The sequence below is a fragment of the Coregonus lavaretus genome (assembly GCF_964263955.1).
Source record: "Coregonus lavaretus genome assembly, chromosome: 14".
NCBI classification, from domain to species: Eukaryota; Metazoa; Chordata; class Actinopteri; order Salmoniformes; family Salmonidae; genus Coregonus; species Coregonus lavaretus.
The window spans coordinates 46,016,800-46,043,658 of record NC_140001.1 but is presented as its reverse complement, the minus strand read 5'-3'; the positions used below and the strand labels follow the sequence as shown (position 1 = coordinate 46,043,658).

General features: G+C 40.3%; 2 protein-coding genes and 1 long non-coding RNA gene across 6 annotated transcripts in view; 1 reads left to right on the top strand and 2 right to left on the bottom strand.

The window, feature by feature from the left end:
- The window catches only part of LOC311141375 (interleukin-6 receptor subunit beta), a 45,114-nt gene extending 41,385 nt beyond the window's left edge, over positions 1–3,729 (top strand). Inside the window, exons 15-18 of the mRNA XM_084176676.1 lie at positions 746–886; positions 1,178–1,262; positions 2,247–2,328; positions 2,486–3,729. Coding sequence (XP_084032802.1) covers positions 746–886; positions 1,178–1,262; positions 2,247–2,328; positions 2,486–2,857 — 680 coding nt within the window. The 3' untranslated portion in view covers positions 2,858–3,729. The remainder of the gene's footprint in view (positions 1–745; positions 887–1,177; positions 1,263–2,246; positions 2,329–2,485) is intronic.
- Positions 3,730–6,983: 3,254 nt separating this feature from the next.
- LOC311141978 lies at positions 6,984–11,240 on the bottom strand. Of its 4 annotated transcripts, XR_014614259.1 has the most exons (6): positions 11,025–11,217; positions 10,722–10,822; positions 10,500–10,549; positions 9,802–10,044; positions 8,950–9,045; positions 6,984–8,032 (listed from the first exon to the last, which is right to left on the bottom strand). It is a non-coding gene; the product is annotated as an uncharacterized lncRNA (long non-coding RNA). The 4 variants fall into 4 exon arrangements; XR_014614258.1 differs by lacking the exon at positions 9,802–10,044 and having other exon boundaries at positions 10,713–10,822; positions 11,025–11,240; XR_014614260.1 differs by lacking the exon at positions 9,802–10,044 and having other exon boundaries at positions 10,713–10,819.
- A 3,884-nt stretch (positions 11,241–15,124) lies between these two features.
- nudt12 (nudix (nucleoside diphosphate linked moiety X)-type motif 12) lies at positions 15,125–26,594 on the bottom strand. Its single transcript, XM_084177038.1, has 7 exons — positions 26,504–26,594; positions 17,815–18,038; positions 16,640–17,208; positions 16,370–16,537; positions 16,103–16,216; positions 15,813–16,012; positions 15,125–15,677 (listed from the first exon to the last, which is right to left on the bottom strand). The coding sequence occupies exons 2-7, from the start codon at positions 18,018–18,020 to the stop codon at positions 15,567–15,569; spliced, it is 1,368 nt and encodes a 455-aa protein (XP_084033164.1). The 5' UTR covers positions 18,021–18,038; positions 26,504–26,594; the 3' UTR covers positions 15,125–15,566.
- Positions 26,595–26,859: the final 265 nt, after the last annotated feature.

Sequence of the window (26,859 nt, the reverse complement as noted above, 5' to 3'; positions counted from 1 at the left end):
TGCTGTACACCAGCGGAACCCATCCAACTTGAAGGAGCTGGAGCAATTTTGCCTTGAAGAATGGGCAACAATCCCAGTGGCTAGATGTGCCAAGCCTATAGAGATATACCCCAAGAGACTTGCAGCTGTAATTTCTGCAAAAGGTGGCTCTACAAAGTATTGACATTGGGGGGGTGAATAGTTATGCACGCTCAAGTTTTCAGTTTTTTTGTCTTATTTCTTGTTTGTTTCACAATAAAACATATTTTGCATCTTCAAAGTGGTAGGCATGTTGTGTAAATCAAATGATACAAACCCCCAGGTTGTAAGGCAACAAAACAGAAAAAATGCCAAGGGGGGTGAATACTTTCGCAAGCCACTGTATTAGTCCAGGCGATATGTGAATTTTTTCTTTTTACTTTTTCATTAAAGCATGAAACTTGGGGGCCCTGAACATTTTCAGTTATGGATAAAATCTTATGAATGGTCTACAATACTAGCATGATGATGATTTGCATGGTAGTGCATTCAATAACAATGTGACAGTTATTTTCTCTTCTGTCCAAAACTCCTTAAAGACCGGGCCGAAAATTGCATTAATAATGAATTGATATAAATGACGGATTTTGCATGAATGTTTGATCTCAAGTTAGGATTTGGTCCTATGTGATAAAGTCATTGTTTTGTCCCTGGATTAAACAATCACAGTGTTGAAACTATTATTGATATACAGACAGATCAATTGCTATTCTATTCTCCATCTCAGCTCTCCCTGTCTGGCCAGATGTATGGCAACATACATTCCTCAAACTCCGTGCAAACACAGGCTATTCTGTTCATTTACTGGCGGAGACTTCTAATGACAACATTTCAAGAGAAATTATTCCTATTAAAACAAATATTTTTGGTAAGTATTTCTTGAAGTACAGTATTGTTGAGAACATATATGATTAGTCAGGTAGCCTTATGGTATTAAGCTGGTAGTGCATAATATCATTAGAATTGGGCAATTCTAAATTATGCTATCTAGCTACAGGCTTGATTGGGTCCAAAGCTGCTGATTGTGCATTGGTGTATTTTAATGCATACCTCATTATAATGTTGGTAGAATATTAAATATAAGGTTATTTTGTCCACATTGGTTTTGATTTACCAAATAAACATACGTCTGAGTATATGAAACTTGTTCCATTTTCAGAACAAAATGAAATAATGTTCACCTCCTGTCTAATCATCCTGCTTACCCTTGGCCTTGGAGTTTTCTTCATATTATCCAGAACTGTGTAAGTCATACATTTTTGTATTTTTCTTCATAATTAAAACCTTATCACATTGTTTTTGCTTTTCTCATTGCTTATGGGTACTTAGCTTCATCAGTATCATAACATAAGGCCAAGGCTCTTTGTCATTAATGATCAGGGATGGATAAGAGCGTCTGCTAAATGACTAAAATGTAAATGTCTTGATGCTTGCCTTTTCCTCTTGCTCTCTATGATATGTGATTAGGCCTTATCTGATTGTCCTTCGGGCTATGTGTATACAGGTGTAGGATCTTAATTTGACCAGTAACAAAATAATCCTGCAGCAACAGGATTTGAACATTTAGTCCATAATGTTGCTTGATCAGTGGTTAGGCTATTAGCTGGACAAAAGTAGGCTACATGAAAAGTGCAGTACTCTTAATATAACCTTGTGTCAGTGAAGGTTTTCAGTGAATTTATGTAAATCATGAAGCTCATCTGCGTTTAATGCTGCGCAGGAAAATGTTCTGCACTAAAAGTGTGATCGAATTAAGATCCAACATCTGTATACGAATGACGCGAAGGACAATCAGATACATTATACATGAGCCGAAGGCAAATCAGATAAGGCCTATACACCTATCAACGAGAGCAACAGAAAAAATAGCACTCTAATTCGTGTTTTTTAAAATCTTATCCTCCGCTTGTTTACATTTACATTTTACATTTTAGTCATTTAGCAGACGCTCTTATCCAGAGCTTGTCTCTGTGTATTTGCTGTGTATGTTTTCTTACATATGTATTTGGCTTTTTTATGCTGCACAATAATTTCCTTTCGGGGGACAATAAAGATATATTGAATGGAAATGAATTAACAAGAAATTCGGTAGAATGCCCTGGAATGAGGAACGAGAATGAGACAAAACTGTGTCATGTCGAAGGTTAAGGGCTTTATTCTATAAATCCACACTGCATATGTTGTTTAAACACATTGTGCATATTATTATTGTGTTATTTTCTTTGCAGCTGCAAAGCATATTTCTTCCCAACAATTGCTAACCCTGGGGTCAGTGTTGTTGGACGATGGCTTTTGGAGTCCCACCATGAGGTGATTTTCATGGATATGCACGGTTGCATCCCCCATTTGGGACACGCACCACATGTCGGAAATTGTTGTGTACAAAGAGAGGGTGTTGTGTTGTATTAGTTAAGCTTCTTAAAATCATAGACCACAGTCTGTGTATAATGTACATTTCCCCCAACAGAAAAGCAGTGTGAAGAACGTACTGAAGCTGGAGGAGTTCTTAGAAAAAGGTTTCGTTGAGCTGGAGCAAGAAAGGCCACCTGTGAGAGAGGACGGGATTTGTAATCCTGGTTCATCTCACAGTACCCTCAATATAGAACATGTGTCTATTCCACAAAATACAGAATACATTGAAAACACTCCTAAAAGTAACAGAGATAACAGGGATTCCTGCCTGATGTTTAAAAATGTTGCCCACATAGAAAATGGCCAGGGTAGCATACTTCCAGAAAGCACCCAAATACAATGCGATTTTGACTATATAAGGAACGGGCATACTCCCGGGGAAATTGCATTTTTAGAGAACACCCCACTTGAATGCAATGTTGAGTAAATTGAAAACACTTTTTCTCTGCAATAATAGGCTCACAATGGATCGTCTTAAATGAATGCCATTTTAATATGGCGGCAGGTAGCTTAGTGGTTAAGAGCGTTGTGCCAGTAACCGAAAGGTCGCTGGTTCTAATCCCCAAGCCGACTAGGTGAAAAATCTGTCGATGTGCCCTTGAGCAAGGCACTTAACCCTAATTGCTCCTGTAAGTCGCTCTGGATAAGAGCGTCTGCTAAATGACTAATTATTATTATTAATATTCTCAATAAACCTGACTAGATTATCCATTTAAATGTTGTACATGTAAACCATTTTAAGTGCTACTGTTATTCATAATGTTACAGGCTTTGTTTTTTCCACTTATGTTTTGAGGTTGGACTTAAGCACGTATAGCTCGTTAGCACGTAGGGCGCACCGATTGGTGTCACCTCATTAGTCAGTATGTGTTACACCTGGGCTGGTTGCCATCTCGTAAGTGGGAAGGTGTTTCTCCTGTGCTGGCCCAGGTGCTATTTAAGAGTGGCTGGCCCAGTGCTCTTGAGAGATGTGGAGGGTTAACGCTTTTAGTTGGTGCTCTGTATTTTGATTTCTAGACAAACAATCCTTTATCTGATTTTCCCTGTTTTCGTTTTGCTCAATTTTTTGGTTTGCTTCCTGTCTTTAAGTTTGGTGTGGGTTTTTATTTTGTTTGCCTCTTCTTGGGCAAATTTAGTGGGCGTCTTTTAGGTTCCAGTTGTTGTTGCTAGTCAACTTTCAGTGAACACCCAATGAGGGTCTTTCAGAACCCCTCCTAAAACCCCACCTGTTTCATTTCGGTTGTTGTTAGTGACTCATTAGTTTCTGCTTCTGTTTGAGCAACATTTTTGGTTTTCTTGCTGGGGAACGTAACAATGTATACAGTATTTGTTCTGCTGTAAAATATTTTATTTAAATTTTTACATTTGATATTAAACAAACTTCAACCCTATCCCATGTCATTTTATGGGTTAACTATATGGGTAAACAATGAGAATGATGAATATATTGTATGGCATTTATTATATGTAGTATTATGGGGAGTTTGTTATTTCAACTTAAATAGATATATAAACAATGATCTGAATTCAGCTTACCTGACTGATGGTATCCTATAAGAAAATAATATACTATGGAATCACTGATAGAGAAAATTATGAAGGGGAAAGTACACACTGAGATGGGACAGTTAAAATGTTTACAGATTCCCTGCAATCATAAAAACACCATTGGTGACACCAATGAGATGAGACTCAAGAACTGTCAGAAAGGTGAAGAAACCTTTTTTCCCGTCAAGACTTGAACCCAGACAGCTGCCAGTACAGGGCCCGCTACGATCATTTCATCACTAGTAAGTCAAGTCTGATCGATTTCGGGTTGATTTGAGCAGTTATGCTAACCAGGTGTTAACAACACTACGCTAGCCAAAATTAGCTAGATAGCTCGTAGTCTAATAATTAGCATGTGTTGCGTGAGTTTCAAGTTTTGGGGAAGCTGTTTTTCACCATAAAAATGCACCTTTATAACAAAGGATTGCATACCTCTATCATCGCATTTGCAGACTAATGTGAACCTACTATTCCTAAAGTGATGAGTAGATTGGATAGTGATAATTTAGGCCATTAATAAGCGCGTAGGGGCATATGTTTATAGTTTATATCCGAGACGTTTCTTGCTTTGCACGGGGAAAATGTGGCGTTTGATTAACATTTCATGCAATTCTACTACACTTTATATGACTGGAGACATTAGCAGAATCTTCTTTAATACGATGGTAGCCTAGGCCTACTCTACTGACACTGACACTAGATAAATAAAAACGACCATGTCTTGAATGCAACCATGTAATCTAGGCCTATGAAAAGGAGTCATGGCTAAAAGGGATCCAGCTTTTGTCAAATTAATATCAGAAGTAATTTTTTTGAATTTTAGCTAACACTTACCCTTTTTCAAAATGTAACCTAATTCTCCTAATCTGCTTCGAAATGTCAAATATGACGTTAATTTGACGAAAGCTGTATTCTTTCTAGCCATGACCATGAAAAGGGGAGATGCAAATTGTACAATATAACGTCCATAGCCTGGAGGACATTGTCCAAAAAAACTCCTGTGCTTATCATATATTCAAATGATAACCCAATGATAATTTGTTGAGAACTTTATTCATAAGGAGGGAAAATGTATGGACATTACAGCATAGGACAAAGTCCTCAATGGGATCGTCAACACAGCAGGTTCTCCTGTTGTTTTTTCTAGCCCAACAATAGATTGAATCTTTATATGACACCAAAACACCTGAATTAAACACAAACAATTAAGAGCACTGATGTTATAGGTGACCTGAATTGATATTCTAACATCAGGTGTGCTTTTCAGTTGTTTATATACTACTGTAGGTTCCCCAGCTGACCTCTATCATATCAAATCAAATCAAATTTTATTGGTCACATGCGCCGAATACAGCAGGTGCAGACATTACAGTGAAATGCTTACTTACAGCCCTTAACCAACAGTGCATTTATTTTTAATAAAAAAGTAGAATAAAACAAAAAAGTGTTGAGAAAAAAAGAGCAGAAGTAAAATAAAATAACAGTAGGGAGGCTATATATACAGGGGGGTACCGGTGCAGAGTCAATGTCAATGCAGAGTCAACCGGCTAGTTGAGGTAGTTGAAGTAATATGTACATGTTGGTAGAGTTAAAGTGACTATGCATAAATAATTAACAGAGAAGCAGCAGCGTAAAAAGATGGGGGGGGGGGGGGGGGGCAGTGCAAATAGTCTGGGTAGCCATGATAAGCTGTTCAGGAGTCTTATGGCTTGGGGGTAGAAGCTGTTGAGAAGTCTTTTGGACCTAGACTTGGCACTCCGGTACCGCTTGCCGTGCGGTAGCAGAGAGAACAGTCTATGACTAGGGTGGCTGGAGTCTTTGACAATTTTGAGGGCCTTCCTCTGACACCGCCTGGTATAGAGGTCCTGGATGGCAGGAAGCTTGGCCCCAGTGATGTACTGGGCCGTACGCACTACCCTCTGTAGTGCCTTGCGGTCGGAGGCCAAGCAGTTGCCATACCAGGCAGTGATGCAACCAGTCAGGATGCTCTCGATGGTGCAGCTGTAGAATTTTTTGAGGATCTGAGGACCCATGCCAAATCTTTTCAGTCTCCTGAGGGGGAATAGGCTTTGTCGTGCCCTCTTCACGACTGTCTTGGTGTGTTTGGACCATGATAGTTTGTTGGTGATGTGGACACCAAGGAACTTGAAGCTCTCAACCTGTTCCATTACAGCCCCGTCGATGAGAATGGGGGCGTGCTCAGTCCTCTTTTTTTTCCTGTAGTCCACAATCATCTCCTATCAAGACACCTATGTCAACTGGATTCCCACTGTGAAGATGAGCAATGCTGCAGTAGAAGATATGAAAGGAGACATCCCTCAATTATACAAGATGGTTGTCATATGCTATGCTTTGGTCAATCTGAATGAGTCTGTTGTGCCATTTGAGTAGAGCAACTTCACCTTGTCATCATGACAATCCGTATAAACTGCCTACTGTACCTAGCTACACTGTAAACCCTAATAAGTTCACATAACTCAAATTATTTTGTAACAGATTACACAAAAATATTTTAGTGATGTTTTTAAATGTTTTAAGTTTACATAAAATAAAAATTATATTTACAGTTGCCTTAAATTATCTCAATGTTATATTATAAATATTGATATTCCTCAACTTATAATTATGGATTAATTCACTTAAAATTTTCAATATTTTTCAACTCATATAATGTGGGAAATACACTCAAAATTTTCAATATTTTTCAACTCATATAATGTGGGAAATACACTCAAAATTTTCAATATTTTTCAACTCATATAATGTGGGAAATACACTCAAAACTTTCAATATTCTTCAACTCATAAATGTGGGAAATACACTCAAAATATTAAATATTCTTCAACTCATATAATGTGTGAAATACACTCAACATTTTCAATATTCTTCAACTCATAATGTGGGACATGCAATCAAAATTAATTCTAAACTGAAATACTGATGTCGGTCCATTACACAATTATAATCAGCGAATAATGTTAGAAAACATGAAAGTGACACCACAGTGACAATTTAACTTTTTTTTTATTCAACACAATGTGCTTTTAAAAAGGCACGAATCAAAAGGAGCTCAGTCAAAACAAAGTGCTTGTCATAAATTAAAACAAAAAAGGAAGTGACTCCATAAAAACAAAATGTGTTTTAAAGTACATTAAGTGTTAATAGTTCCATATTCTGATAGTGGTCATTGCTACAGAGGGTAGATTCAGTATTTTCGGTCTCCATATCACATTATTCAGAAAACATTATGATAAAAACTCACAAAGGCTTCATGTTAAAATTCAATAAGATTCTAATTATAATCCATCCTCAACAGCAATAACAACTATTAGAATGTGGAGCCATTTAAAACGTTTTGGCACTTACTGTACCTTGAAGGCTGCAACTAACTTTTTTAAAATAAAACATTCAAATAAAAGTACTGGTTTCTACTGTGCCGTACTTCAACTGGCAACATCAAGGTAAGCATTAGGTCACACAACATTAAACATGTATAGTGCATGAATTCAACAGTCGTTTCCCACAACTACAGTGCAAAAACTTGGGCTTGGCAATACGTCAATGTTGTGATATTTATCTATTAACAATCAATGTATTAAATCTGAGGTAGTAGAGGCAAACAGTGTAACATATTAAACATGAGGTAGAAGAGGCAAATTATTACATTTGTAAAGAGGGGAAAAAAACAAAAAACATCCTCAATACTCAGCTCAACAAATAGTCCATTCTGAGTGATTCACTCATTGAACAAATCATTCTTCAGTGTCAGTAGACGCCCTTTCAGTGGTTTGTTGTCCTCAAGACACATCACAACTTTTTGGATAAATGTGAATGTAAGCTCGAGATTCTTTGGGTACTGTAGGTCTAGTGCATAGACATACCCAAAGAGCAGGATAAATGAGTCAGCCAGGTTTGTGGGACCACTCACAAGTATTTCATCTTCCACGACAATACAGATGCTCTCAGGGCTGAAGAGGGCCGCATCAGTAGTATCATCAGTGACAACTGTCAGGAGAGCCACCGGAGTGTCAGTGAGGTCTGGACCATCTGCTGACTATAAAACACAAATAATACAAAAATGAGTTCAGCCCCTCAAGGATACAAATCATGCTAATGATGTCTAGACATTACGGTCACTTTGCACTTAGACTGCAGCTAAGCTACATGTTTAAACTATTTTCTTTACACATGCTTATTATTTTATGTTAGTTTCACACCTACCTGTAAGCATACTTTTTGTTTAGTGGAATTCTTTATACTTACCTTTTCATTTATGTAATTTCTACATGTCAGTTTGCAGAATAACAACTCAAGGAAACTTCATAAACAGGTTCTGGGGGCTATTCCAGAAAGGAGGTTCAACAAACTGAGCCTAACCCTGAACTCAGAGTTGACTTACCCTGTGAAGTGAAACTGAGTTTTCAGTTACAGAACAGCTGATCTGAGTTAGGTAAGTTGACTCAGAGTACGTTAACTCGGAGTTGAGCTTGTGCCTGACGACTAGTAAAAAGCCATCATCAATGGAGCTCCGATACGGTTATTCACCATGGCAACGGGAGAAAACAGGAAGCAGACATTTTCTGGCTGCGGCTGTTATATAAATCACTGACAGAGTTTCAGATGCAGTCGTCTTTTCATTTTGAATTTAACATCACTTTATTTTATATTAGCCTTTAAGGAAGTGGTTGAATGTTGTTCAATGTTTTATTTTAGGCTATTTTGTTTTATTTAAAATCAGCTGAAAATGAAATATAAAAACATTTTATCTCATACTCAATGCGGCGACAAACTAGAAACACGGACTTTGAAATTACGTTGTTGGAAAAAATACAATTGGCTATACTGATGGTTTTCACATAACCTGCTTTCTGGAATGCCCCTCTGGTTCTCCTATAGTTCTTTGAGTGATGTCATGTTTAAGCTGACTGAATAGCTAAGCAAAGGGATTGATAGTGAGGCCAGTACACTTACATTACAGGTCCTGAAAAACTTGGAGGCATCTTCACGCAGGTACACAGGAAGTGCACGAAGGACGAGGGCCCGTCTCATATTTACATCACGTTGTTCCTACATGGACAAAAAATATCCATTACAATAATAATTACACAAATATCAAAAACATTCATTGTACACTAATTATAGTAAAAATGAAAATGTTAAAAGATAAGCAAGTTAGTTATTAACAAGCAAAGCATCAAAGTTGTGTGCTTATAGATCTGCTATTTCTGTTGTTGTTCTTTGTATTTAACAAAGTATTAATAAAGGGTTCAAGTGATCAACTGTTGACCCCACAGTTGAGATAAAAACATTTAGAGAAATAGCAAAAGAATGACTGTGGAAACACATAAAATAAAACCAATTATTAGTGTAACCCTCTCACCAGGCTCGAATTTGACTCTCACGATATTACCTTATTTAGAATATCTGAACAGCATGGGATATTAGGTGAGAAGGACATCTCCAATAAGAATCCCTATTGTAAACTTGCTAGGGTGAATGACAAATAGGGTATTAACTTCAGATAGAATGATTATAGACTTGGTTATTGTTATAAGGATATGCTTTCCCATGCATTAAATGAAACTGAAACAGTAAATGACTCCACCAATACAACAGACATAAGGTTCAAGATCTATATTAATCAAATGTTCAATGTATCACATCAAAAGAAATACAAATTATAAACCCCAATGATTTTTCCACAACCCCATGTCCAAATTATTTGCAAGCTTGCTTAAACCCTGGGCGCGCGTTGGAGCTCATAAAAAAAAATGACGACATACATAAAGTCCCGAAGTCCACCCCACATTTGTAGTTACTCACTACTTGTAGATAATGCCTCAGCAAAATATAGTAGTTCCGTGCAGGTGTCCTCACAAGATCCACCGCGAACACAGCTATCAATGCAGCCAGTACTCCGTAGCAGAAACAGACATCCGTTGGAAACCCGAACTGATCGTCACAAGCAATTCTCTCCAAGTCTTGCACGATGCTAGGCTAACCTCTAGGATGTCGAATGTCTCCACAATGCGACGGCAGCTTCAGTCTCCACTTGGTCTTTCTTAACTAAATAATAAACACTCTCTTATAGAAATAAAATCAGGATTTACCTTAAAAAAAACTCTGTAGGTATGGTTTTGTTCTCTCTTTATCGTTTCCTTTGGTCGTTTTTCCTTCACCAACCCCACTAACGTCTCTCCTCTCCCTTCTTTCAACTTTTCCCTCCCTTTTCTTTCCCGGCAACCAGTCCACTCTCCCATTGGCCACAACTTAACAAGTTAGCTCATTGGTCAAAACTTTAACGAGATACGTGGGAAATTTAAACTTAAAAGTAAACCAACCTATTCACTTGTAAAACATTTTTAAAACATTGCTTCAAAAGAAATGCATTAATGACATTACAAATCAGGAGCTATTCGATCACCTTTTAAATCTAATACCAATGAATTATAACAAATACACTCTATACTTGGTTTTAGGAATGTATTACATTAGTAACACTATTTCATAATACATCCTACCTGAACTGTTAAAAGGATTTCGAGATGATCTCACAACCACACACTTGAGCCTAGGAAGAAATACAAACACAGGCCTGGTTAGCATCATGATAACACACTCACATTATGTTGTTTAGCATTGTTCGTTTCACGCTAGCACACACGTACACACAGCTCGATAACGTAAAATATTTACTGTGTAAGGCAGACACTTATTGAAATAAGGATACTCACAGTACGCACTTGCATTACCGGCGAACAGCGAAAACTCATGGACCTTGCTCCACCGTCAATATCCCGGGCAAACATGCATTATGGGAAATGTAGTTCATCCAGGAAACCTGCTGATAACGTTACAACGTTGTAAGATGAAGTAACGTAACGTATTTATCACATATTTAACAACTTCTAAAGTTACAATTACTTGGATGTTTACACTATTTACAACGAATATTCACTGTGCACATTGTACAAATGTATTCCCAGTTCCACATTTAAGACTATCGAAATTCAATTGAAAAAAAAAAAAAAAACAGAGTTACTTACCAAATCAGAGGTGATGATAAGATGGCGCTTAAGAAAACGAGGGCAATAAGACTAATGATAAAAACGGAGGTGGTGGTGGTTTCAAGCGGGCAGCATAAAAGTGCGCATTGCAAACAAATTAAAACAAATTAAACTGTGTTCCACATCCACACGGGCGGCCCAAACATCCCCGCATCTCGGCTAAATTCAAGATGGCTGACTCAGCTTTCCTGAGAGAGAGATGACCCACCCACCAGAACGTCATGACGTCGATAACGTCATGACACTACCTAAACTTTTTGAGCGTTCCACACAAATTACCTATAAAATATTGAGCCCTCTTCAATTAAAGTGGCATAAATCTCAACAGAGCTCAAAACTTTATAGTTTGGTCAACTGCATAACGACATTTGACTGTTATGACCTTATTACTTATGAGCTAGTACAACTGTTTGGGAATACAGTGTACAAATGATTTTGGAGTAACAACGATAAACGCATCAAGATAGCTAACTAGTTTATATGAAGTTAGCAAGCTGGTGACATTGAATTCAAGTAGCTAGCTACTGTAGCTAAAGTGCAAATCAATCCCAGAACAACAGCAAAGGACCTTGTGAAGATGCTGGAGGAAACAGGTACAAAAGTATCTATATCCACAGTAAAACGAGTCCTATATCGACATAACCTGAAAGGCCGCTCAGCAAGGAAGAAGCCACTGCTCCAAAACCGCCATACAAAAGACAGACTACGGTTTGCAACTGCACATGGGGACAAAGATCGTACTTTTTGGAGAAATGTCCTCTGGTCTGATGAAACAAAAATAGAACTGTTTGTCCATAATGACAATCGTTATGTTTGGAGGAAAAAGGGGGTGACTTGCAAGCCGAAGAACACCATCCCAACCGTGAAGCACGGGGGTAGCAGCATCATGCTGTTGGGGTGCTTTGCTGCAGGAGGGACTGGTGCACTTCACAAAATAGATGGCATCATGAGGAAGGAAAATTATGTGGATATATTGAAGCAACATCTCAAGACATCAGTCAGGAAGTTAAAGCTTGGTCGCAAATGGGTCTTCCAAATGGACAATGACCCCAAGCATACTTCCAAAGTTGTGGCAAAATGGCTTAAGGACAACAAAGTCAAGGTATTGGAGTGACATCACAAAGCCCTGACCTCAATCCTATAGAACATTTGTGGGCAGAACTGAAAAAGCGTGTGCGAGCAAGGAGGCCTACAAACCTGACTCAGTTACACCAGCTCTGTCAGGAGGAATGGGCCAAAATTCACCCAACTTATTGTGGGAAGCTTGTGGAAGGATACCTGAAACGTTTGACCCAAGTTAAACAATTTAAAGGCAATGCTACCAAATACTAATTGAGTGTATGTAAACTTCTGACCCACTGGGAATGTGATGAAAGAAATAAAAGCTGAAATAAATCATTCTCTCTACTATCATTCTGACATTTCACATTCTTAAAATAAAGTGGTGATCCTAGCTGATCAGGAATTGTGAAAAACTGAGTTTAAATGTATTTGGCTAAGGTGTATGTAAACTTCCGACTTCAACTGTATTTACTTACTTGAATAGGTTCTCCCACTGCCTCGGATTTCTGGGCCCTTAGAAAAACTAAATAATGGTCAATCTTCCCGAAGTTTCCGGTGGTAGCAAAACGCAACCAGCCATGTGGACGATTGGAGGACTTTATACAGACTGAATTTGGTCTTCCAACTTGACGCTAGGTGCGGTTGCTAGGTGATTTGTGACGCAACTGCAAGCCCTCTATTGACTGCATGTACAATATGTATGCCAAACTTCTGGACCATGTGTTCTTAAAGGGATAATCCACCCCAAACCACAAATTCCTATGTTAAACAATGTTAAATAACTAATATGTGAAAACAATATTTTTTGTCAACAAACGTTTCATTTTGTTTTTATAACAAGGTTGGTAGCAACATGTGAAAATGATTGTGAAAATCATTGTGGAAATTTGTTGCAGCTCAAGTCGACTACACAACCCACAACGCAATGCTCTCTCTGGGCTAGCTAGCTAGCTAGTTAGTTATCTAGCTAGCAAATGTAGATACACACAATAATACCAAAGTCAATATCAGCATGTGAAGTAGCTAGCTAACTGTAAAATCGCCTAAACAAACTGCACTATAAATTTAGGAGTCTATCTCACAGAGTTCAACTTGCAGTTCGCCTCTGCACAGAGCAGTGCAGAGTATGTTGCTATGGCAACAACGGCCCTTTCCCATGTTTCCCAGCATTGCGAGATGGTACTTGAAGGAAAAACTGAGTTTAATAATGTGGTACACTGTTTAGATTTAAATACACTGCTCAAAAAAATAAAGGGAACACTTAAACAACACATCCTAGATCTGAATGAATGAAATAATCTTATTAAATACTTTTTTCTTTACATAGTTGAATGTGCTGACAACAAAATCACACAAACATTATCAATGGAAATCAAATGTATCAACCCATGGAGGTCTGGATTTGGAGTCACCCTCAAAATTAAAGTGGAAAACCACACTACAGGCTGATCCAACTTTGATGTAATGTCCTTAAAACAAGTCAAAATGAGGCCCAGTAGTGTGTGTGGCCTCCACGTGCCTGTATAACCTCCCTACAACGCCTGGGCATGCTCCTGATGAGGTGGCGGATGGTCTCCTGAGGGATCTCCTCCCAGACCTGGACTAAAGCATCCGCCAACTCCTGGACAGTCTGTGGTGCAACGTGGCATTGGTGGATGGAGCGAGACATGATGTCCCAGATGTGCTCAATTGGATTCAGGTCAGGGGAACGGGCGGTCCATAGCATCAATGCCTTCCTCTTGCAGGAACTGCTGACACAGTCCAGCCACATGAGGTCTAGCATTGTCTTGCATTAGGAGGAACCCAGGGCCAACCGCACCAGCATATGGTCTCACAAGGGGTCTGAGGATCTCATCTCGGTACCTAATGGCAGTCAGGCTACCTCTGGCGAGCACATGGAGGGCTGTGCGGCCCCCCCAAAGAAATGCCACCCCACATAATGACTGACCCACCGCCAAACCGGTCATGCTGGAGGATGTTGCAGGCAGCAGAACGTCCTCCACGGCGTCTCCAGACTCTGTCACGTCTGTCACATGTGCTCAGTGTGAACCTGCTTTCAACTGTGAAGAGCACAGGGCGCCAGTGGCGTATTTGCCAATCTTGATGTTCTCTGGCAAATGCCAAACGTCCTGCACGGTGTTGGGCTGTAAGCACAACCCCCACCTGTGGACGTCGGGCGCTCATACCACCCTAATGGAGTCTGTTTCTGACCGTTTGAGCAGACACATGCACATTTGTGGCCTGCTGGAGGTCATTTTGCAGGGCTCTGGCAGTGCTCCTCCTGCTCCTCCTTGCACAAAGGCGGAGGTAGCAGTCCTGCTGCTGGGTTGTTGCCCTCCTACGGCCTCCTCCACGTCTCCTGATGTACTGGCCTGTCTCCTGGTAGCGCCTCCATGCTCTGGACACTACGCTGACAGACACAGCAAACCTTCTTGCCACAGCTCGCATTGATGTGCCATCCTGGATGAGCTGCACTACCTGAGCCACTTGTGTGGGTTGTAGACTCCGTCTCATGCTACCACTAGAGTGAAAGCACCGCCAGAATTCAAAAGTGACCAAAACATCAGCCAGGAAGCATAAGAACTGAGAAGTGGTCTGTGGTCACCACCTGCAAAACCAGTCCTTTATTGGGGGTGTCTTGCTAATTGCCTATAATTTCCACCTGTTGTCTATTCCATTTGCACAACAGCATGTGAAATGTATTGTCAATCAGTGTTGCTTCCTAAGTGGACAGTTTGATTTCACAGAAGTGTGATTGACTTGGAGTTACATTGTGTTGTTTAAGTGTTCCCTTTATTTTTTTGAGCAGTGTATATACTTTAATGACCATATAAACGGATGGATGTGTTCGAGACAAGTATGCCCATACCATCTATTGGCTGATTTGGCGATCTGGAGTGCAGGTAATTTTTTAAAAGTGTTATGAAATGTGATAGTGTGTTATATTATCAGTGACGAGAACCATGTAGTTCCTACACGATTTCCTGATTTCACAGACAGACCACTTAGAAGTTAAATCACGGGGAAGATTTTTATTGTACTCACTGATAGAACATAGGCTTTCACAAAATTGACAGGAGTTAAAATGTTTTCTGGGGGTGGATTATCCCTTTAAATGGCCTACTTTTTCTTGACATACTTTTATCCACTTAAAATACAGCAATGATGAAAAAGTATTCCATACAAAATTATAGATTGGTCTAGTTCATATCTAAGGCACAGTGGAATAGTGGAAATAAAATAAAATCTACTTTGATCACTTTATGCCAATATTACACAACCATTAAAATGTCTTAAATGTGATAATACCTTAGGCGTTATAGTAAACACTACTTTGATTGGATGGAAAATAAGACATTAGAATGTTTTGATAATTCATTCATAGATTTTTCTACTGTATTTCATTATAAATGACATTTAGCGGTGTAATCCATCCTGGAGAAGTGCCCTTCATTAGGTTTAAAGATTTGAGCTCATACCAATCCAATGTTTCACCAACTGATGTGCAATGGCCTGTCTTGGTGGCATGGTAAAGGCTGGTTTCGTTCCCTTGACAATGACATTTATAACCTGCATTACACAGACATAGCACTGAGTTAATACATTATAATAATACACGTTCACTGACATCTTATTAAATTCAGGTGATGTTTCATTTCAATCTAGCCCATTTCTATCTAGGCCTATCAGAAAACTAGCATTTACCTGTTGCCGTGTAAACCAACGAGCCTCTTCAATTTCTTTTTCATCGACTTTGATTTCTGTTGACATGGCAACAGCCAGGCAACCAATCATTAGCGAGGAGGGCATTGGCCAGGGCTGACAGGACACATACTGAACAGGACCCACTTTGACCCCACTCTCCTCCTCCGTCTCTCTCCTAACTGCATCCTCAATGGCCTCACCTGCATAGAGAGATGTCACTGGCATCTATCTGCACACTCCAAATCAGAGTAAATGTTAAATGTTTTGTTTAGCGTGTTGAGATCAACTACCTGGTTCAATGAATCCAGCAAGACATGAAAACATCCCAGCAGGAAAAGTTTTCTTTCGGCCCAATAAGCATTGGTTGCCATCTGGGTGAATGACCAACATGATCACCACAGGATCTGCATGGATAACATGACACATAACATAACATTACATAAGTCAGATCATTTTGACCTGATATTGAGGTTAGAACATTATAATAATGATTAAGAGAAAAAAACATGCAGTAGTTCAGTTTCAATGAACAAATACAAAAACAGGAGGCTCTTTACCAACTCGTGGGTAACAAGTGTTGTGGATGCCTTGTTGGCTTCTGCAGTCTTTGTTGAAGCAGGTCCTCTTATAGCCTCCTTCCTCCACTTTGGTGTTACTGCCACATGTTGGGCAGAAGCTGTATCTGTTGTGCCAGGCGAGGACAGATCTGGCTTGAGCAATGATTCCTGAGGGAAAAGGGATCATCATTTTTGTGGGGTTAGTAAGTCTACATTTTGTATGCTGTTTCAATAATATTTTGATGAAGAACCTCCCAGATAAATACTCACCAGCCTCAGCCTCACTAAGTTTTAGAAGGCCTGGCATGGGTGGTTTGAGGAAGAAGCTATTTGGATTGGTGAGTTGGAGATGATCCATGGGATTGTCATCAGTATTGAGCGCAAACCAAGCAGTGGGTTCATTCCTTTCTGTTGAAGGAGAGGATGGGGGGCTTCTCTGCTTCTCTACCCCGAGGAAGATGACTGTTGTTCCAGATTTTTTAAGTAGTTCTTTATTAACCGAGCTTGCATCAAGTCTACACAGTTTTATACCTGGATGGGCTGTGTTGCTCTCCTCGGAAGCAGACACAAGAGGGTTCAAGTTAAAGAACAAGATGAACACTGTGTCTGGAGAAGACTGTTTTGCTTCTAGCCACTTGCTGTCAGGCCTCTTTTCACTCATTCTGTTGAAAACTTCTCTGTTGAAGTAGTTTTCATGCTCTTCCATTCTGTCGCTGGGTAGAATCCGTTGACATTTGTTCTCACTCTTTGCCAACAACCTGGTAATATGTCGGTGTCCCCAGAATTTGGCAATGTCATAGGCAGTTTGAGCAGATTTATTAACTAAAAACTTGTCACACCTTGAGGGAAAGAGAAGTGTGATCAGTACAACTAATTAGGGTGTTATCTTCATGTTTACATGGTTAATCATCTGTCATCAGGTAATTAACCTGGGGTGTATTCACTAGGAACCAAACGGAAGCAAACAGGACAAAATGGGGAGGGACATACCTGAATTGGTATAATAGAAACTCTTGTTTTCATTACATCACTTTTTCCATTGGGAAATGTTTTGCTATGATGTGCACTAATGAATACACCCCTGGTATTATTTTAACCATATGGTTAGACATTTAAAGGCACACACTCCAAGATGTGAATACTCAAAGTGGGCCACCATAAAAACATAAACAAACAAATGCATCCCATGCCATTTTCAAATACAAAAATAACTTGATTTCTATGATATATCTGTAGTGTTCAAGAATGACATTCCATGAGAGCATCATTACTTGTTTGAAACATGATTTTATCCTAATAGACCTACAATCTCCTGTGTCAAACAAAACATACACAATGGAGTAATAGTTGTCACTTACTTAGAAAGTAATATTTAGACAATGTAAAACTGTTGTAATAATCTCATATGTCCATGTCATATTTGTTCAGTATTTTTTCATATTTACCCATTTGAAAGTAGGTTGTCTACAATGTCAGCGTGTCCATTCCTTGCAGCTAGCATCAACGCAGTCCAGCCATTCTCCCCACTTTCATTGACCAAAAAGATGGAATGAGAGATCATCCCAGAGACTTTTGCCAGGTCTCCTCTGGAAGCATAATCCAGGAATCTCTCCAACAGCTCCTCTTTGGGACTCATCTGAATATTTGCCATTTGAGTGTGATAGTATACCTGTATGAATATGATAGAACATACATTATGATAGTTTATTTTCTGTTTTGCTGTGCTGTGTATGCACTGCCATGTGTTTGATATACTGTATGTGTTTTTATTGAGCTGCCTTCTTGGCCAGGTCTCCCTTGTAAAAGAGGTATTCTGACCTCAATGGGACTTCCTGGATAAACAAAGGTTAAATAAAATCTTTACTCATATGTTTATGTGATATTCGGTTACTTGAGATTGAGATGGAATGAAAGAAGTGGGCCTACATCAGTTTACCTATGTCTAGCGATTTACTGACTGGGATTTATGCCGCGTTCATGTGCTAGACGGAACTAGGAATCTCACAAATGTCTGACTTGCTAACACAGGCTTAGGAGATCTTATATGTTTTGTTCTATGAGATAATCTTCATCAGCTAACAATAATAATAATAATAATAAATTACATTTGTAGAGCGCTTTTCATTTACAGACGTCACTTTCTCCAAATTTTAAACCATTTATGTAATCAAAACAAGCACATAAAGCACAAAGGCTTCATAATTCATGAAGGTCATATTAACTGATTGATATTCAGGGTCGTTACCAGGGTTTGAGTTTAAGCGAGGTCCCAGGATAAAAAAAGTTTAAGCTCATTTGCTGCATTTCTATACAATTCAACTTTAAAATGCCATTACCTTAGCTGCTGTAGGTTCATTCACCTCAGTCGATCTACAAACACATCACCTATTAGCTATACTATTGTAATGTTATACCCCTAAGGGGCTGGTCCAACTGGAGCTGTCACAAAATAAATGCACCCCCCTCCCCAATGTTAAAAATATTTTCACATGACCCTTCCCTTGTAATGTAAAAAAATAGAATTAACTCTAAAATAATGATTACCACCACAAATAACAATAACTGTAGCAACCCTGTGTTTATAAACGAGAATATCGACTTGACCACTTCAGCATGGTTTTGTGGCACAGTCGATGCCACACAGGGCTACGAGCCAGAAGGTTGAGGGTTCACCGACCACCACGGACGAGCTCACTTTCCCTGCCTGTCTCATTACACTTTGATCAGAGCCGGCTGCAGACAATCAGCTAGGGGGACATCCGATTTTCAAAATGTTGATGCTATATTTATAATTATATAAAATATATGCAACGATTTTCCACCAACAAGTTTCTGTGCCAATGCACCACAACAACCCATAAGCAACACATAACTGCATACCGATTACCGACTTTGAGCACTTCTTCATGGTTTGCGTTTTCAACACAACAATCAAATAGAGTATGTCAATCTCGACAAACAGAAAATACATCACTCACTACTCAGTATCGATGGCTTGACAATCTCCGAATGTCATTACACTTTTTGGTGTTTTGTAACAGATGTCTCTTTCCATTCATCGAATGGCCGGTCCGCAGTTTGGATGCTGGAATTATATTAGTTAGTGGAGTGGATGAACGTGCGCAGGTCGCCTACAGGAGACTTTTGAAGTAGCCTAATCAGATTAAAACATTGTGACTGGTTGTGTTTATGCCACACATAAAAGGTAATACATTTTAAAAGTTAAAGTATTTAGTCTATATTGAAGCGTTAGGTTCTAGGTCAAGGAATAGATGCTCGGATCGGAAAGGAGGCTGAAGGCTGAACGGTGTTAAGCTTTCCTGAATAACTGGGCCTGCTGGGAACATAGGCCTATGTGGCTACACTATAGGACGACTTGGGAGAATGATGATCGGCAACAGACAGCACATCAGTTTCAGAAGTAAAAATACAGACTGTCCTGCACTGTGCCCTTCTAGACTTTATAATTGGTCGAGAGTAGACCCACAACTGTCCAAATGGAATGAAACATTCAAATAACAGGGCTTTTGCGCAATTATTCAAATGACATTTTCACTCCAGTTTACAGCCTAGACTTGAATTGTACCCCTTGTAATACTACTAAACAACCATTGTCCAACACCTAGCGACCGCAACAAGATATTTTAGCCTTTTGGTATTGTAGTGAAGACAAACAGCCTACACATCGTGCCAATAGGGTTAACCCATTTGCTGGGAATTGTAACTTGGCTCATATAGCGAGGTTTGCTACACTGCCCCCTCTTAAATGCATGTACCTGTGCTTCGACTACTCAGCACTGTAGCACGTCCGAGCCGTGCGTTCCGATGGCGGCATGGCCGCCATCACACTTCTGACACCAATGTAGCAAACGGCAGGACAAGGAAGTAAAACCGGGTCACTGGCGTGAAAGGCAAACACCCTATGCCTCGTGCCAATAGGGTTAACCCACCTGGTAGGAATAGTATAATTACATTTTACATATGCTCTTATCCAGAGCGATTTACAGGAGCAATTAGGGTTAAGTGCCTTGCTCAAGGGCACATCAACAGATGTTTCACCTAGTCGGCTGAGGGATTCAAACCAGCAACCTTTCGGTTACTGTCCAAACGCTCTTAACCGCTATATAGCAAGGATTGTAACAGTATAATGGTTTAGGAATGACATTCACAGGGACCAGGATTTGAGTCCCAGTCAGGGTACCCCCCTAATCCACGTTATTGGTGTCAGGTGTTTCTGTCAGGTATCTGTACTGCACATGTGATGGCAGAGTATGCAAAAGCTGATTGATACAAATCATCATGATATTATTCTGCCAGGTAGGCCTACTTTGAAGTCAACATTTAATTGGGAAGGTTTTTGGAGAAAAAGGTTGAAAATTACTGTTTCAGCATGCATCGCAGATTTTATAGAGCCGATGGGCTATATATCTTGTCTTTATAAGTATTTACTTCAGGCTGACTACTACCATCAACTTAAACATATACAAAATGAGTTTTGCAGTGAAACAATTCGAAAGGAAGGCTACAGCTAAATGTTTTATTTTTACTGTTTGCGATTCACAAATTATAAAATGTTATATGTCAATCAAGTGATCTGGATACACTTATTGTGAAGAAGGTGGATTTTGTAGCATTTATAGCCACAGTTATTAATTGTACTGCTCAAGTCTCCAAGAAGTCCAAGAAGCTGGACATCATTATATCTGCAGCCGAGAAGTTTTGGGGCCTCCAAGGCTTAACGGCAAAAGGACTACAGTCACCAGGAAATGTCCCGCCATCACAGGATCCTTCTGAGCCTGTGTAGGGACCTGATTAAAACAGAAAAGCAGGCTGATTTAGTTTAATGAACATTTCGTTTTTGATAGTTAGTATGGATTATTTTTATTTTTTATTTTTATGTTTTACCCTGCATTTTGTCCTTTTCGGCTCTTCATTATCCACTTGTACAGTAGGTGGCGGAATGCACATATAATTGTTGCGAACGCCATTATACCGAAGAAGAAGAAGAACAGGGTCATGGAGCCGGTTGGAGGTGACTCGGTTGGTGGTCGGAAATGGCGGCGAGTAGCGCGGAGGAAAATTAGAAAAGGTTGGTGAAGCAACAGTTGTGCTGGAATGCGAACAATATGGGTGTCAGCTCTGATCGTATGGAGCGGGAGGATGAGGGTCAAGGACCGGAATAATCGGTAGTGGAAAGACATAGGAAGAAGAGATCATGATACAGAAAGCAGTGGAGCATCTAGTAAAGAAAGCATAAAGAGGGCCAAGGTAGGAAGAAAGAGTAATGATGTGTTGGAGTGGAAAGTGGTGATAGTGTTTGATGAGACCACAGGGGCCTCACTTACAGGTAGGTGAAGTGAAATTAGCTTGGTTCATTGGAAATGGTTGATTGTTAATACACTGCTCAAAAAAATAAAGGGAACACTTAAACAACACAATGTAACTCCAAGTCAATCACACTTCTGTGAAATCAAACTGTCCACTTAGGAAGCAACAGTGATTGACAATACATTTCACATGCTGTTGTGCAAATGGAATAGACAACAGGTGGAAATTATAGGCAATTAGCAAGACACCCCCAATAAAGGACTGGTTTTGCAGATGGTGACCACAGACCACTTCTCAGTTCCTATGCTTCCTGGCTGATGTTTTGGTCACTTTTGAATGCTGGCAGTGCTTTGACTCTAGTGGTAGCATGAGACGGAGTCTACAACGCACACAAGTGGCTCAGGTAGTGCAGCTCATCCAGGATGGCACATCAATGCGAGCTGTGGCAAGAAGGTTTGCTGTGTCTGTCAGCGTAGTGTCCAGAGCATGGAGGCGCTACCAGGAGACAGGCAGGAACATCAGGAGACGTGGAGGAGGCCGTAGGAGGGCAACAACCCAGCAGCAGGACTGCTACCTCCACTTTTGTTTAAGGAGGAGCAGGAGGAGCACTGCCAGAGCCCTGCAAAATGACCTTCAGCAGGCCACAAATGTGCATGTGTCTGCTCAAACGGTCAGAAACAGACTCCATGAGGGTGGTATGAGGGCCCGACGTCCACAGGTGGGGGTTATGCTTACAGCCCAACACCGTGCAGGACGTTTGGCATTTGCCAGAGAACACCAAGATTGGCAAATTCGCCACTGGCGCCCTGTGCTCTTCACAGATGAAAGCAGGTTCACACTGAGCACGTGACAGACGTGACAGAGTCTGGAGACGCCGAGGAGAACGTTCTGCTGCCTGCAACATCCTCCAGCATGACCGGTTTGGCGGTGGGTCTGTCATGGTGTGGGGTGGCATTTCTTTGGGGGGCCGCACAGCCCTCCATGTGCTCGCCAGAGGTAGCCTGACTGCCATTAGGTACCGAGATGAGATCCTCAAACCCCTTGTGAGACCATATGCTGGTGCGGTTGGCCCTGGGTTCCTCCTAATGCAAGACAATGCTAGACCTCATGTGGCTGGAGTGTGTCAGCAGTTCCTGCAAGAGGAAGGCATTGATGCTATGGACCGCCCGTTCCCCAGACCTGAATCCAATTGAGCACATCTGGGACATCATGTCTCGCTCCATCCACCAACGCCACGTTGCACCACAGACTGTCCAGGAGTTGGCGGATGCTTTAGTCCAGGTCTGGGAGGAGATCCCTCAGGAGACCATCCACCACCTCATCAGGAGCATGCCCAGGCGTTGTAGGGAGTTCATACAGGCACGTGGAGGCCACACACACTACTGAGCCTCATTTTGACTTGTTTTAAGGACATTACATCAAAGTTGGATCAGCCTGTAGTGTGGTTTTCCACTTTAATTTTGAGGGTGACTCCAAATCCAGACCTCCATGGGTTGATAAATTTGATTTCCATTGATAATTTTTGTGTGATTTTGTTGTCAGCACATTCAACTATGTAAAGAAAAAAGTTTTTAATAAGATTATTTCATTCATTCAGATCTAGGATGTGTTATCTTAGTGTTCCCTTTATTTTTTTGAGCAGTGTATTTTGTGGTAGCCAGGCTCAGCAAGAGAAGATTCTGAAAATGGAACAGCTTAATGGGAAGAAGATTAAAATCCATGTCCCTGGTGCTTATGCTAAATTGAGGGGAGTCATCACTGGGGTCCCAATATCTATGTCTACAGATGGTATTAAAGAAAATGTGAAGGGAGGCAGAGTGATTGAGACCAAAAAGGTTGATCAGTAGGAAAGAGGGTCAAAGAAGTGAAAGCTTATCAGTGATGCTGAGGTTTGAGAAAGTCTTGCCGGGAAAAGTACAGATAGGATTCCTTAGTTTCAATGTTAGACAATTTGTCCCATATGCCCTGCAGTGTTTTAAATGCCAAAGAATGGGACATGTAGCTGCTTAGTGTAAAGGAAATAAAATATTTGCCAAGTGTGGAGGGGAACATGATTACGGTGAATGTGGAAGCAATGCAAAGGTTAAGTGCTGTAATTGTGGGGGAGAACACAGTGCAGCATTTGGTGGATGTCAGGTTCAGAGAGAGGCTAGAGAGGCTCAGAGATATAGGATCAGTCATGATGTATCGTATGCAGAGGCAGTAAGACAGATTGGTAGAACTACAGTGCGGACTGATGGGGCTTACATGGATGTACCTGTAGTAAGTGGACCTACTCAATACGACTCGGTTTGTGGAAAGCAGAAATGCCAGGTTGAAGGTTATTGTGGAGACGGCAAAAGAGATATTGGGGGTAACAGGTGTTACTGTTGAAATGGTTGTTGCCATGCTGTACAATCCTAAGGGTGGAGTGTTTCAGCATGATATAAATAAAGTTTAATGGGGAGGGGGGAGTGTGTGGTAGAAGTTATGGAGTTATTTGGTTTTGAATTTTATTTTCATGGTAGAACAGAATCGGGCAGCTCATGATTGATCGTACATTCCAGCACAGTAGGTGGCGAAATGCACTTTAAACGTTTGTTTGCGGACCGCCATGATATCATAGAAGAAGAAGAAGAAGAAGAAGAAGAAGAAGAAGAAGAAGAAGAAGAAGAAGAACAACAGAGTCATGGCTAGAAGGGATACCGACTTTGTAAAAGTGACGTCATAGTCCCGTCTTAACTAGAGTTACCGCAGGAATAGTATTTTACTATTCTACTAAGCTTTTGAAGACAATCCGAACCATTATAAACAGGAGACAAGGGCCACGTTTGTTGTAAACAAAATATTTACTAGAGGCCTTGGTCAGCTTGTCTCATCTGGTGTACTGTGTCTTATCTGATGTACCTAAGCATGCTCCCACTAACCCCCTTTTTTTGTCATTTTCTACGTCTAATAACTCCTGGACGTTCCTGGCCCAAGCCTACCTGGACGTGTTGCTGATCCTGGACTGTGGCTGAGGACCCCTGGGCATGTCTACCCCTAGCCCCTCCCCACACCCCTTAGCATGCTTGTACCTAAGCTAAATACTGTATATTCCATCTCACCCTCTTCCTCTCCTGTCCTCTTCTGTCTTAAGCCTAGTCCTGGACAAATAAACGATTTTATATTGAATTTATATTGAGCATGCTTTTTTGTCCAGGACAAGGTGTAATCTGAGTCCGGGAAACCCGACCATGCTGTAGACAATTAAATTATTCCAGAATACTATCAAAATAAAGATTGTTTTCTATGATTATCGACGGTACATTTAACATTTCCATTCTACAATATGCTCTCTGACAAAGAAAACTCTTTCTCAAAATTCTATTATATTTGTGGTGTGGTTTGTCTCTCACAGAACAGGAGGCCGAGGAGAAAAGGACAAAAACCCAGATAATGGGAACAAGGTAAAAAAAAAAAAAGGAACATTAGTGGGAGTTAATACACACACACACATCTAAATATACAAAACACCACACTAAACACAGCAAATAAAACACATCTAGGACTACAGACTAACCAATCAAACAAGGGTTAGGGTTGTATCAGCTATTATCATAATACTTAAGCCTATCCAAACATCTTCACAAGTGCATAGGGGGTCCATCCACAGACACTATTTTTTTACTTTTCAGGAGAAGAGAAAGGAGAGAAAACATTTAGGGAGAAGGTAGGAGAGGACTGGTGAGGAGACAAAAGTCGAACACTCTCCACCCCTATCCTCTCCCTTTTGTCTCCTCACCACTCCTCTCCTACCTTCCCCTTAAATGTTCTCTCCTTTCTCGCTTTGTTCTTTTTTTTCTCTCTCTCATGCCATTTTCCTATTGCTAACGTTATAGTTATTGCAATTGCATTACTTCAGTTCCATTGCTATAGTTTCTGTAGTCTGGTGGCCAGGTAGTATATACAATTTATATATATTTTTATAAAATGCGATTCTTCCCATCACGGACTAGTAGAGTTGGGACAACAGGTGGGTGCAATAATGATCAAGTAGAACAGAAAAACAGCACTCAAAACCTCCATACACGGACCTCTAGCCGCTGTCATCTGAGTTCTACGGGGGCAAAATTACTAGCTGATAACACAATTCATGTTTGTATTTACATCATGTAATGTAGTGCTCAGTAGAACGTCAATTTATTGGCGAATTGTAGCTAGATTTTCCGCAATAATCCCGCTAGCCAGCATGTGATTCTGTGGAAATTAAGACCAGTCTGCTGTCGAAATCAACGCTGTGTAAGACGCAAACTCTCGTTGTAGTGAACGGGACTATGACGTACCTAGCCATGACCCTACAACAGTGACAGAGTAGCAAGTGTAGAATTGAGCTATAAAACAACGAAGTGTAGACTAACGTGCTACGGTAGGGTGTTTCTTCCACATTCTCATTGGTCCAACCGACCTCAATCAGATTTAGTACTGCCCTTTCACATGATGTAACTTTGTTTTAATTTGGTAGCCATAGCCCCTTCAAAAGAGATGTTGCAAGCTTTTAAACACATGGATATTTCAAGATTCTTAAGATGTATTGCTGCCTGTCCGACAACTATAACAATGTTATACTGCCTTTGCCAAATTTAATTATTTTGGCTACAGGACTCCGGTTGTCACAACTCCATGTGTAAACTGTAGGCGATACGAGAGGAACTATATATATATATATATATATAGATAAATATGCAAGTTGTCGCGCGAACCAATCATATATATTTTACCCGACATGTAGCCTATATCGAGTGTCACTATAATAACCGACGGAATAAGGCACTTTCAACCACTAACCTTGGTACGTGTCTGCGGTCTGTATTCCTCTTTCTGAGACAGGCCCGAATGGTTGTATAAACGATTCAGGAGCAAATGCAACAGCGACACTGGCAAGACATGCTTTTTACGCTTTGAACACACCGACTGCGTCATTGCGCAAAATAGGACGCAGCATCACACCAACTGTGTATTTGCGCAGAATAGTATGCAGCATCATCTAGATATGTGTGCAACAAAAGTGCAACATTCACCTTCTGCTACCATTGCTGTCAACACGTTTACACATACAGTTTGACGCATATGTTAGATCAATCCAAGGTATGCACCACAAAGAACGCACTGTAACTGCCTCTGCAAAGCAATGCTGCAAGGCA

Coding starts and splice junctions, on each gene's coding strand:
- nudt12 (XM_084177038.1), bottom strand. CDS start 18,020: ATGGCAAATATTCAGATGAGTCCCAAAGAGGAGCTGTTGGAGAGATTC. Junction 16,538..16,639: donor ACTTAGTGAGGCTGAGGCTG/GTGAGTATTTAT, acceptor CTTTTCCCTCAG/GAATCATTGCTCAAGCCAGA. Junction 16,217..16,369: donor CACTTGTTACCCACGAGTTG/GTAAAGAGCCTC, acceptor TTATCCATGCAG/ATCCTGTGGTGATCATGTTG.